This window comes from Cryptosporidium andersoni (genome assembly GCF_001865355.1).
Source record: "Cryptosporidium andersoni isolate 30847 chromosome Unknown contig_58, whole genome shotgun sequence".
Taxonomy (NCBI): Eukaryota; Apicomplexa; class Conoidasida; order Eucoccidiorida; family Cryptosporidiidae; genus Cryptosporidium; species Cryptosporidium andersoni.
In genome coordinates this window covers 1-14243 of record NW_027122862.1, presented here as the reverse complement: position 1 = coordinate 14243, position 14243 = coordinate 1, and the positions used below count along the sequence as shown (strand labels likewise).

At 23.6% G+C, this 14243-nt stretch overlaps 3 protein-coding genes across 3 annotated transcripts; all 3 read left to right on the top strand.

Annotated features, from left to right (window-relative positions):
• Positions 1 to 36: 36 nt before the first annotated feature.
• cand_028810 (uncharacterized protein) lies at positions 37 to 5463 on the top strand (the record flags this gene model as incomplete). Its single annotated transcript, XM_067213108.1, has 1 exon — positions 37 to 5463. The coding sequence occupies one exon, from the start codon at positions 37 to 39 to the stop codon at positions 5461 to 5463; it is 5427 nt and encodes a 1808-aa protein (XP_067067698.1).
• A 472-nt stretch (positions 5464 to 5935) lies between these two features.
• Positions 5936 to 7486, top strand: cand_028800 (RNA recognition family protein; the record flags this gene model as incomplete). The annotated part of the gene is made up of 1 exon (XM_067213107.1): positions 5936 to 7486. One exon carries the CDS (start codon positions 5936 to 5938, stop codon positions 7484 to 7486), a length of 1551 nt encoding a protein of 516 aa, XP_067067697.1.
• A 1487-nt stretch (positions 7487 to 8973) lies between these two features.
• cand_028790 (uncharacterized protein) lies at positions 8974 to 10273 on the top strand (the record flags this gene model as incomplete). Its single annotated transcript, XM_067213106.1, has 4 exons — positions 8974 to 9725; positions 9781 to 9929; positions 10001 to 10155; positions 10238 to 10273. The coding sequence occupies 4 exons, from the start codon at positions 8974 to 8976 to the stop codon at positions 10271 to 10273; spliced, it is 1092 nt and encodes a 363-aa protein (XP_067067696.1).
• Between the last annotated feature and the right edge of the window lie 3970 nt (positions 10274 to 14243).

Genomic DNA, 14243 nt, shown 5'->3' with positions numbered 1-14243 from the left:
TTACTAAAAACTAATATTAATAGTTGTTTATTAAAAATGATAAAGATAAGAGTTTTGTGTTTAATCTTTTTGTTTGTGATAATAATTAATATCAAGCTTATAATATTTTGTGGATGTTCAACAGTAATAAATGATTTTAAAAAACGAGTAATAAGAAGTGAAGATGATTGGAAATTAATTTTAAAGTATTTGGGTATTCCTTGGCTATCTTCAGATGTTGTTGTGATCAATAATACATTGAATAATACAGTATATTATAGAAATTTGAGTTCATCAATTAATAGGTATAAGTATCATGAAACTATAGATAGTGATTTAGAGAGTAAATGGAAGTATAATGATGGCATATTAGAGAAACAAAGTCTAACTACTGAATCTGAGGATAGTAATTTTCTCAATAATTCTTTAAATAAAAATTTTTCCAATATTGATAATCTTAGTTCTAAATTTAATATAAATAACTCGGATGAAACTTCAGTAGATGGAGTTTTTGAATATCGTAGATTGGATATTCCATATTTTTTATATTATAAGTCTAAAATGATAGCTTTACAGAATTGTCAGAATGGTATGACAGTATTAATTAAAAAGACAAGAACTATGATTAAAACAGATATTTCCTTGTATATTCCAATTGGATATAGTCTTGATTCTAATAGTTATGAAGGATTCGTATATTTAATGAATATAATAAGTTTAAATTTAAGTGGTAAGAATTCAACTTATAAGGAATCTCATGAATATATTGAAACATCTCAGAGTACTACAATTCCAAATATTTCTGTATCTGAAACATTTTCCAAGATAACTTTATCTATACCAGATAACATTGTAAAGCCTAAGTTAATTAATTTTTTATCTTCAGTAGGATATTATCCATCATATTCTTATGTAGAATCTAATATTAGGGATAATAACAATAATTCAGAAAAACTACTTGACAGCTTACACGGTTTTAATAATGAAGTCCTATTATCATCATTGTGTAAACTTTACCATATATATAACTCCTGTCTAAGGAATAGTGAATATCGTAAAGAATATATATTAACTATGAATGGAAAATTAAATGATTATAGATGCAATATATTATCTTTTTCATGGCAAAAAATCATTTTATCTTTACCAGCTAATGGATGTAATAACATAGAAGAAGTTTTACAATTTGGTTACTTATCTCCTGATATAATTACTAAATTGAATGAATTATCAAAATTAATTCAAAGTTATTTTAATAAATATTGGAAATCTCATCAAATGGTACTAGTAATAGATACATCTATTGAAACTGATATTATTGAGAGCTGGTTAGCACCTATATTTATTACTTCAAATAGTAGTTGTAGTAAAGGATATCCCGAAAATATGAAAAAGATTTTTGACTCAATTGTAGACTTACCAAATTTCCAAGAGTTATATAAAAACTCTTTAGAAAATTCTAAAGATACAAAAAAAAACTTAGAAGTAAATTTTAATAATGAATTAAATGGAGAATTAAGTGAAAAAATAGATAATATATTAGGGATATCTTTTGAAAATTCATTTAATGAAACATATTTAAAGTATATAGATAATGAAGAAGTTTTAAGGAATTTTGAAATGCTATCTAATGAACAAATAAGATTAGATAATAAATCTACTAAAAGTAATGAAATTTTAAATAATATTAACTGTAAGAAATGTGATTCATCTGTTAATAAAGATTTAAAAAGTACAGATGAGTTATATTTAAACAAGGAAAAGTTTCAAGATATAAACCCTAGTAATTTTATAAAGGATAAATTGGAAATATCTCAAGAATTAAATAGTTCTTTAGAAAATAACTTATATATTAAAGCAGAAAAAATAGATAAAAATATGAATAAAGAAAAAAGTGTGTTATTAGAAGATATTTCAATTGGTAGATTGGAAAATTCTCTAAGTACAGATTATCAAGATCATATATCAAATAACAATAATGTTTACTTTATAGAATCTAATTATGAAGATTTGAATAAATCAAGCATATCACATATAGTATTGGAAAATTCAAATTATACTGTTGCAGGTGAAGAAGGTAAAGTATATCAGATAGTCCCATTAATATATTTACAAAATACTCTTGATATTGAATATAAAATATACTTACCTAATATAATGTCAGTATTCTTTATTCAATTCACAAAAGTAATGGATGTATTCACTGAATTACACAAATGCTCATCTTTTTTTAAACATCTTAGAAATTCAAAATACCAAATTCAAGATATTCGAATTATTTGGAGTATAAATTCACTAAATAAAATGTTAAAGATAATATTTAAATTTGATTTGGGTAAATCATATGATGAAAATAGAGTATCTTATATTAATTCAACATTAGTATCATTTAGTAAATTCTTGTTAAAAGCCATATTAAATAAGGGTTCAGAAGAAAATAATAGGATTTTAACAATATATGATGAAATTCAACGTTTATACGAAGGAACATGGCTACTATTAAGGTTAAGTGAATTAAATAATTTAATATTATCTTCACCAGTTAATACATGTGGATTATTTTCATCCAATTCGTTCAGTTCTAATGCTTATGAAAGTGGAAATGAAATAAGATATTTTAACTTTTTCTTAGTTAGACTTTATCCAAATCTTATATTACAATATATGTATCGTGCTTCTAAAAAGTTTCCAAACTCAACCCCTGATAAAATAAATAATCTTCATTGTAAAAATGCAAACAGATCTTTTGATGTAATTTCAGATGGGTGGTCTGAATATAGAGGTGATTGTGATTTTACAAGAAAATCAAATCAAAATGAGGATTTATCTACAGAAAATGAATATTTTAATTTAAAGAAGTCAAATAATTGGGATGAAATAGGTGAATTACCTTATTATTTACTTATATTCATACTTGAAAATATTATTAATCTTAATACTACAATTATTATTACAGACTCATTTTTTAGATACAAAACAGAAAAAGTTATAGATATCAAGTCACTTAAATATCATGAATATATGAAATTGCAATATTCTGTTTTTCCAAGTAATGACTTTTTTAAAGATCCCATAACAGACATTTCATATAATTGGAAATTACCTTCACCAATAAGGGAATTTGAATTAAAGCTTCATATCCCAAGGATATATAATTCCAGAGATACAAGTTTAATAAAAAAGTGTACAATAAAATCAAAAAATATACCAAAAATTGTTTTTAAAGATAATAGAGGAGTTATAATACACTATAAAGGAGAAGAATTTGATTCTCCACTAGTACTTATACAATCTGCATTAAAGACAAAATTAGACATGTGTGAAATAATGGAATTAGAAGAAAACTGTGAAGAAAGTGTTCATCAAACTTATTTTAATAGTATCATTGCAGGCATATTTATCTTTTTATTTAATAAATCTATTTCTCATTTTTGGAATGATGGATTAATGTTTAATTTATCAAGAATGCAGCAGATTATATATAATTTATTAAGTGGAGTGAGATATAAAGAAAGAGATAATATTTGGAGAGATTCAGAAGGTTTTTCTATTCCATTTCATTATGGTACTTTATTTATAACTAAACATTCAATAGAATTTATTTTTATAGGGTTAAAAGACTCTTTATTAAAGTATATGGTAGAAATGATTAATTTATTAAGAGTTAATTTTAAACCATTATCAAGGTCATTATTTTTTGATATTATAAAATTTATTTATAATACAAGAGTACAGGTACGAAATAATCGTAATCCTTTAGATATGATTAGATATTATCAAGGTTTACTACAATATGATGTATCTGAAGATAATATTTTTCTTGAAATATTATCATCAATAAAATATGAGCACTATATAAATTTTCATTTTTATATACTTAGTAAGTTATTTAAAACTGATCTTGATGAAGTTTTTGATTCTAATCAAGTAAATATTATTGAAGAAAAAGACCAGAAGGTTAACTCATTTAGACAGAGATTAGAAGGAGTTATTGACGATAAAGTAAACAAAAGATTTATAGATAATTTCACACAATTATATGAAGAGGAATTAAAGGGAAAATCCATACATGACACTATATATGAACTAAATAATACAACTCTGGAGTTTGCTATAAATGAATTCTATAATGAAACATATTATAATAAAATTCATACTTCACAAAATATAGATAAACTGAACAAAAACTATAGTCATATATCAAATTATAACATAAATTCAAATTTAAATCATTATTTGAGTTATAAATTTAAAAAACAAGTAGGATTTATTGAAACAATCGTACTAGGAGATATAAATCAAACATATATTCAAGATATTAATTATATTCTACATAATAAAACATTTAGTTATAAAACTCCAAATTCTTATATAAACGATATTTGTATTTTACAAGAACAGTATTATGCAATACCAATTAATATGGAACCTGTAATTACAAGACAAGGAAATTTCAATTATATTGTAGCTACTAGTAGTGTTTCAATTAGATTCCAATTACCCTGCTTAAATACATATGAAAAGGAAATTGATATTTCAATGAATCTACCTACTGACGTAGATATGACCAATGAACATTGGGATACAAATAATGGAATTAATCCACGTTGTACTTATACTACAGTTGTATCCAGGATATTAGAACGTATATTAAATAAGCACTTTCAACATTTAATAGACAAAGTTCAGAATGAGATGATCCATGGAATTAATATAAATAAACAGAGCACTGATAAAATTATTCATGAGAAGAAAGGGAGTTGTATTAAGGCATATGTTGAAAAATCATTTCAAAAACTTAATAGTATTCCACAATTTACTTTCTATCTTCTATCTTCTAATTTTGACAGTTTTACTCTATTAGCTATTTTAAAAAAGGCTTTGGAACTAATTAAAAGGGAAATTCTCCAAAACCCAAAAAAATTTTACAGTGCATCAAATTTGGAAAAAGAGAAACGTGTATTATTAAATCTTTATTGTGAATCTAGTTATTCTCAATTGACTATGTTTGTATTTTTATCACTAGAAATGTCAAAGCGGCAATATGATTTTACATGGAAAGAAAAAGCTTGTAATATTATAAGACAATTAAGAAGACATCATATTATTCAATTTTACAATGATTACTTTACTGATAATTCTGAATATAAAAGATCATCAATACTTTTGATACAGGCTCCACCTCTTAAACAGCTATTTGAGAATTTTAAAAAGAGAAAGATACCCAAAGTAGATTCACCACTTCATGATTTCATACTACAACTACTTACAAAGCAAGGTATTAAAAGACCACTATATCATATAAGAAAGGTCATAACCAATATTAGATCAATAAATGAGCTCTCTTATCCAAAAGAGCTTATTTCAGATAAAGATCTTGCATTCTTTAAATATAATTATCTTAATAAATATAGTCCAAGATGCCCTACATTTATAGTCAATTCCAAAGTGCAATTATATACTGATAATAATAATAATTATTAACTTTCTAAATTTTTAAAGATAAATGTTTAATTTTTTTGGAACATTAATATTTAAATCTCTTTTTTTTTATGTAGATGCATGCAACATGTAGTACTATGTGGACCGTTTGGCGGTTAATTAAGGTAATTGGAGAAGACGTCAAGATTTAGCTTTGAAATGTCTTTTGCGGCATAACAAATAATAATGTAATATAATAAATAAGACCAAGTTAACTAGTGAGTAAATTTAAGGCGGGATTGGGGTAGAATAGAATACTTTTAAATAGTATGAATATATTGAAGGATTTAACAAATCAGCGCTAAGTCTATATTAGAAGTTGATAAACAGACTACACTTGTATTTTAAGCGTCAGGGCTTGGATGTCTACGAAGTAATCCTCCCGGTAAATTACTTACCTAGCTAATTAGCTGAAAAGGGCAAATTTGAATTGGGATTTTGAAATAAAAAAAAAAATGAGATTAATTTGATCTTAATGGTTGAAGATAGGATCACTTGGAGTATGAATGTTAATGAATTTAATTGGAAGGGAAATGACTTAGTGTCAGACTTTTCATTACCATATTCTAATCAATTGGATAGAAATATTGTTGATAATTCAACAACACAATCAATATACAATCGTAGTAATAGTTTTCCAATGGGACCGGGGACTGTTAATGAGGAGAGCTACTTTGTAGACTTCAGTAAGTTTACAAATTCTATGGGAACGAGTATATCATCCGTATCAGAGTCTTCACCACTCAATTATGATGTATTTGCCCCAAGTGAATATGATTATCTTATGAATTTGACGAATAGTGGAATAGATAAGCCTATTGATGACATTTCGAAGTTTCAGAGATCTTCCACTTTAGATTTATCATGTTTTAATCTTGAATATGCATATAAACATACTAAAAGTACTTCAATGGTAGATAATACAGTCACAAAACAGAGATTAGGTGATTACTCTGGGGTTTGTTTTGGATTAGGTATGCAGAACTTTAATAATAGCAAACGTAATAAAACTAACTCTAAATTTGTACAATATCACAATACCCAAAAAGTTGATAATAGTTTTACTCCAGTTAAGCTATTTGTCAACAGAGTTCCTAAGTGGATGAGAAATGAGGACTTAATGAAGATATTTAGCAAATATGGAGTTGTTGTTGAATGTAATATAATAAGAGATTCAAATGGACCGAAAGGTTGTGCATTTGTTCGTTTTGCTACAATTGTCGAAGCACAAAATGCTATTTTATGTATTCATGGGAAGACTGTGTTAAATGAAGAAGCTGGGCCAATTCAAGTAAAATATGCTGATGGGGAAATTGAACGTTTAGGACTATCACCTGATGTTCAGCCATGTGGTGAATCAGTGAAGGTATTTGTTGGTTGTTTACCTAAAACTTGTACAGAAGCGGAATTATTGACACTATTTAGGAGATTTGGACATGTTGATGAAGTTCATATTATTAGAGATGATAATAGACAAAGTAAATGCTCTGCATTTGTTACATTTCCAAAACGTTACATGGCTGAAAATGCAATTGTATTTTTAGATAAGAAGTACATATTAGATAATGGTAAGAGACCAATTGAGGTTAGATTGGCAAGGAGTCGTTCTAAACAGAAACAATTGAGTAGTAATCATAGTAATGTACGTCGTACAAATGATCCGAAATTGACAAATACTAATCCAAATAATAATACTAATGGTTATAATATTCTAAATAATAGTGGAAATTATAGTAATAAAAGTGGTAGAATGCAGAGTATGAACAATTACCAATTCACAAGTCAATTGAACTATCAGCATAGTATGGACTTTATGCTTGATAATACTATCAATGAAGTTGGTACTCAGTTGGAAGATAATCCTCAATCAAATGACTTTATTGCATCTGTGAACAGTTCACTTCATGATAATAATGGTAATAATAGTAATAATCAGGTCAAAACGAAAGATGCAAGTGATGGTGTTCCACAATTTGTCCCGCCAACATTTCTTGATTTTTGGAACAAGCCAACTGTTCAAGTTTAAGATGTATTTAAATTCAACAGGGTTATGTGATTGGAAATATTAGGTGGATATATACATCTTTTTCTTCTTTTTTCGTACTTATCCAAGCTTCTTGAAGAAAAATAGAAATTGTGGTATATATCTCCATCTTATAAATATATAATTTCCAATGTGAATTGCAAATTTCAATAATCTATTTAATGTCAAATTCCTAAATGGGAATTGTCGTTTGGCATCTAAACTTTAATTTTAAATAATAAAGTCTGGAATACTACTTATTTGTTTGATTTGTCACACTATGTAGAGATTTGCGGATTATTTACTATGAGACTATAGGAATTGTCTTGTATGTGAATGAGGTCAATACTTTATGTTCAAAGTGAGTATTGCAATTAATAAATTATCTCAGTTGTATTTGAACCGAATATTCTCAATGTGATTTGAAATAATGGAGATAATTAGTTTCTACAACTATTCACTTTCTGATATAAAACATTTGCGTTTATTTAGTATTTAACTCACTAATTTTGTGTCTTCCATATCAGATGTCCATTTTAAAAAGAGACCGAGGAATTTCTTAATCTTCTCCATGTCATTCATATTTCTTGAAATTTTTGTAATATGACTAACACAAGTCTTATTATTCGTCACTCTCATAATTATCTTCTTATCTTTAGATTTAGTAAATCTCACAACTAGACGAGCCTGAAATATTAAAATATTTAATTATAAGTTTTCAATGAAATTTTTAATATATTATAAATATCGACTTTTGCTAAAGTTAATCACATAATAAACAACTATAGTAATTAATAAATTGATAATATTAATAGTGTACTAAGGTATCCTTCATCTTATAACTAGTGAGTTAAAAGTAGTATTGTAGTTTTTCTTTATATTTTAAAAGCCTTATCATGTAAATAATATTAATCAGATATTACTCCAAATATATTGATAGATCTATATATATCTAACATTTGATTATAATATTACCAATAAATTATTTGGATAATATTAATAATTAATAAAGATCAGAGATATATTTCATTCTACCAGTAAAATTATTAATATTCAACTTACTTGCATGGGATTACTTAAATATAAAGATTTACTAGCCACTATAAATTCATTAAAGTTCTCTAATAAAACCATAGTGTAAAACTAAAAGATAAAATTTATTATAATATAATTGATATATTTCTTAAACTTTGTTTTATAAATAAGCGGGGTATCAAAAAATTGGCGCACGCGCTAACCATTTTTTATTTAATATTATAGATACTTATTAATATAAACAATTTCCTTTAAAAAAAATTTATTGAATATATTTTTACATAAATTCAATAATATATAATTTTTGAGGACACATATTATGATTTAAAGTATAATAATGAACTAATAATTAAATAATATCTTCTTATTTTATTACTAAGCGGTTAAACTACCATGTAATGTACCTAGTTTAATAGTTCTTGTTTCCCTAATGTTACATTTATATTTAAGCATTGATGCTTATTTTCAGTCTTATTATATTTACATGTTTAGCTAATTATATATTAGCAGATGTTTTATTAACTCCATTTAATAATTCTCAGGGTGAAATTCCTTTATCATTACAAGACAAAGAGTTATATATAAGATTTTGGGAATATTATGAGGATGAAAAAAATTATGATAATGAAAATGTCTGTTTAATTATTGGACATAAATTACAATGTAACGATAAAATTTGTAATAATATACATTATAATAATTATATGAAAGTATGTAATTCGTCATTTGGATTAGAACCAATATTAAATATAAGTATCCCATCTTTTATTAACAAATATAATGGTATTCCTAGAATTTTTATTATTGATAAAGAAAAAATTTCTTTATTTAATTCTATACATAAAAATTTAACTATTTGTAGATGCCCAATAATATCAAATATAAATGAAATAAGTCCACCTATAAGTAAACCTAGTAATGGATGGAAATTAAACATTATAGATGAGATTAGTGATGGCTTATTTATTCCAAAAATTGGAATTGAAAATAGATTTATTGTTGATACAAGGGTATTAGTAAATCCTGGATGGAATTTAGAATTTACTTTGGAAGGATCTAAGAAGCAAGGCTTCACACTACATTCTCTTGTATCTTTAAAAAAAGATCCGAATTGTCTTGGATTTCCAGAATATAATTCACTATATATAATAAAACCTATTCAAATAATGGATTATATTAATGATGATTATTTAATATTTTTATTTAAGTAAGATTTATTTTATTATAATTTGTTACATTATAATATTTAATTAATATTTTAGATGGGAGGTAAAGAGATTTAATGATTCAAATATATTTGACTATATATTTCCAGTTAATCCAAATAGTACTACTCATTATTATCTTTGTTATTACAAGCATTATAATAATTTTATTGGAAAAAGGGTTGGAACTGTATATTTCCGTTTGGGTATGTTTAGAGATATTAATTATAATAATATTAATCAAGTATAAATTTGGACTTTTTTTTTTTTTTTTTAGATCCAATAGATTCTGCAAGATCATTTTCACTTGTTATATTTTTTATAATTTGCTTACCAATTATTTATGTTGGATTATTTATCTGTATTAATACAAAACATAAAACTAATAGAGAACAACTACAAAGATTAATTATATGGAAACATAGGGAACAGGTATGAGACAACAATATTATATACTATTAAAGAGAATAATTTAATATATATAAAATTATTTTATATCTTTTTTAATCCTTAGATCCAAAACCAACTGATAACATTGTCACTAGAATAACATAACATTGGGGCCCTGTTTGTTTCGATTACGTCATTTAAGTGTATTGTCAACATTATTTACCGCTCTACTGTAAACACCGATTCTATTATTACAACCCTTTTATAATATTTATGTCCAATAGTGACTTTTTTCCCCTCTTTAAGAAATATTATATTTAAATTATATATCTTGGTAAATTGTTATTCATATATAAGGCATTATTTTGGCAAATTTTGGCAAAAATAGACTTAGACTCTAAATATACTGATTTTGGAAGATATATGATTATTTTACAAAATTAATATTTCTCTAGAGTAATAAAATATAAACAAATGTCCTATTTATTTATATTTATAATATCTATGATTGCCATAAAGTAAATATATTCAGAAACATAGTACCCATATTATTAATATTATTGATCTATGGGCCTCCATTTTCTGAAACAAAGAAAAGAAGTGACCAAAATATTAATTATTATATATAATGTAAAAATCTCCTGTACTTTCTTTTTAAATCCTTTGTAGGCGCCAATGTTCCTCACACTCTTTGATATTGATTAATATTGAAATATCTGATAAATGATACTACTTGCTACATAACCTTATTCGACTTATTACCTATATATTAAAAAAAAAAAAAATTTGGAAATATTATTCCTATGATATAAGATAGGGATTTTGACTTATAATAATTAGATTTTCTGAATATACTTTGAAATATTATATTTGAGATTATTAAATTTTTTTTTTTATATTTATAACGGAGATATTTAAAAGAGAAAGTAAGGGAAAAGAGGAAATAAAAAGTTTTGTAAATTACTATTCATATTAGGATAAATATATTTATATATGGAATTAGACAAAATTTTATTTACTAATAACTTAGAAGAGAAATCTATTAAGCAAATTTTAAGAGAGCTTGTATATTTACAGTGGGATAATGCGCGGCAAGTATTGAGACATAAGCAATTGAGTAACTATAATAAATATATAAAACTATCATTAGATAAATCTTGGCAAATAATTCTTAGTAATAAGATAAAAACACAATTTTTAGAATTATCCAAATTTATTGATAAGATAGATTCTTATTTAGTTAATTATACTATTAAAAGTCAGTGGTGGAATTTTTTTGCCGCCCAAGGATTTGCATGTAAAACATTATTAATTGAGGAAAATATGTCCCCCTATATCCCATTGTATATACTTTTTCAGATACTATTTTGTAAATTGAATAGCTTGAAATATAATAATGATATATTGGATATTACTTCAGTAATTTATTTATTGTGTGAAGTATGTAACACAAATATAGGATATTTACTAAATTTAGATTCAGTATTGTATAATTTTGGTTTGGAATATTCATATAAATTTCATAATGAAATAAGAATATTACTTAATTCTGATTTATTATTAAAGAATGATTTAAGAAAACTCCTTCCATATTTTTCATCCATTATTATTAAAGATGAATATTTTAATAAATCATATAAGGATTTATGGAATAATATATTAAAAGATTTAAGTCTTTTTATGAATAATTTGAGAGGGAAATTTGGAAATAGAGAGATTCCTGATGATAGTTATAATTTAGGTGAATCAAAAATAATAGGGATAAATAGAATGATGAATATTGAGAAGGAAACAAAATTAATTGCAGAATTAGCTTTTGATATAAAAGATGAAGATAAGATACTTATGGATAAAGAAATAAATAATAAAAATATTATGATGGCATCATTTATGGGAATTAAAGATAATAATAACTTAGAAATTATATCATTAGAACAAGAATATACATCTAAAATAATAATAAATAGAAAAAATAATGATAATATATTAGAATATAAGGATAAGGATGAGTCAAATTTAGATAAAGAAATGAATTTGGTAAATAAAAGTAATAAATATATTAATGAGATAGGAATAAAAGAAATAGAAGTAAAACCTTCAAATCCTTTTGAAAATTTAGAATTATATGAAGACAATAAAAATAAGATAATATTACCTACATTATTGCAATGTATATCAAAAAGAAAATATATGAGATATAATACTAGTAAGATAGGAATACTCTGGGATCAACAATTTATTAATTCAAAAAAGAATGACAATAAACTTTTTAACTTATCTTTAACTAATGTATTTACAACACAAAGATGTATCAATTTGACTTCAATATTACCATCAGAATATTCTATAGAATCAATAAAATGTAAATGGGTATCTATAGAATCTATTAAAAGATTATTTCAAGGATTACCTTCTATTGAGTTTTCTTTACCTGAAAAGATTATTAATAAAAGTATAGATAATAATATATATACAAAAGATATATATGAAGATGATATGATTTATATCTGTGATAATTATATATATATATCTAAATATATATGCCCTTGGTTTCAATGTAATGGAAAAGGATTACAATTTATTCAAAAAAGTGATATTTTTAATTTAGAAGATAAATTACAAGATTTTGATAGTATAACATTATTATCTAATACTATGATTACTGAAATGTGTATACTTGGAACTAATATTTATTATTTAAGACATTTTATTGAGATATTAAAATATATAACTGAACAAAACATAAATATTAATAATTTAGCTTTGAACTTGATTAATTTATCTACAAATACTATAATAGATCCAACATTAAAACATTTAAAGAATTCATTACAACAATTACTTGAAATATATGAAAATGATATAAATATATTATTTTCTAAAATAAAATATGAAGATTTAAATAATATAAAATTAGAAAATAATAGATTTATATCATCTACAAATATTAATGTATTATTAAATTTATTTAGTCCTTGTATGATATTATTAACTAAAATACTTGCATTAAATAATAATAATTCATTTACAAGCAATTTATTACAAGATGATAAATATTTTAAATATAATAAGATAAATTTTTGGAAATTTCCTCAAGGATTTACTTTAGTTAGTTATTTATTTACTTGTTTATGGCAAATACAAATAAGTTATACATGGATGTCAAATAAAGATATTTTAATTAAAGATATATCAAATAATAATAAATATCAAGTAAATAATATATTATATAATATATTTAAAGATGTATATGAGAGTTATTTTAGTTACCAAGAATATCTTTTAAAGAATAATAAAATTACAAATATAAATAATGTAAGAATATCTAGATTTTATAATCCATTAATTATAATACAAAATAGAATAAAATTTCTTATAAAAAATTCTCAAATATTTGATAATCAATTATTATATGATTTTAATAAAGATATTAATGGAATACATACCTTTCATGATGGATTAAAAACTCCTAATATATATAATTATATAGAAATATTCAAAAATAAATCTATTGTACCAATAAGATTTTCTAAGGATTACTCCAATTTTTTTACTATATTAGAAGATCAAAGATTTGAAAATTATTATTTATTTTCAAATGATAATAGTCTTATACATGTAATTTCATCAAATTTAAATCATAAAATTTATAGTATATATTATTACTATTATATATACTTAAATTCTGTATATCAATTATTAATTCATAATATATGGAATAGTAAAGATTTATTTAAAATGGCACTTTATATAAGTTCCGAATTATCTGAAGAATTGAATAGAAGTGATATAATGAAAGATTTTAATTTAAATAATCTAGATGAAAAAATTAAGCAATTGTGGAATAAGATTTATTTAAATTTATATCAAAAACAATTAGGAAATCAATTAATCAATATTGAGAAAATTGAATGGAAGGATTTATGTTTTAAAAAGAACAATACAAATATTCATTGGTTAATAAATTTTGTACTTGGAATAATACCACATAAAGTAAGGACAGAATTATTTTTATATAATAATCAACAAAAATATCAAATATATTTATTTCATATATTTATACTATTAGATATTATTTCAGATAAATTGTCTCAAATATGGTTATATGTGAATCGTTATTTACTTTATAT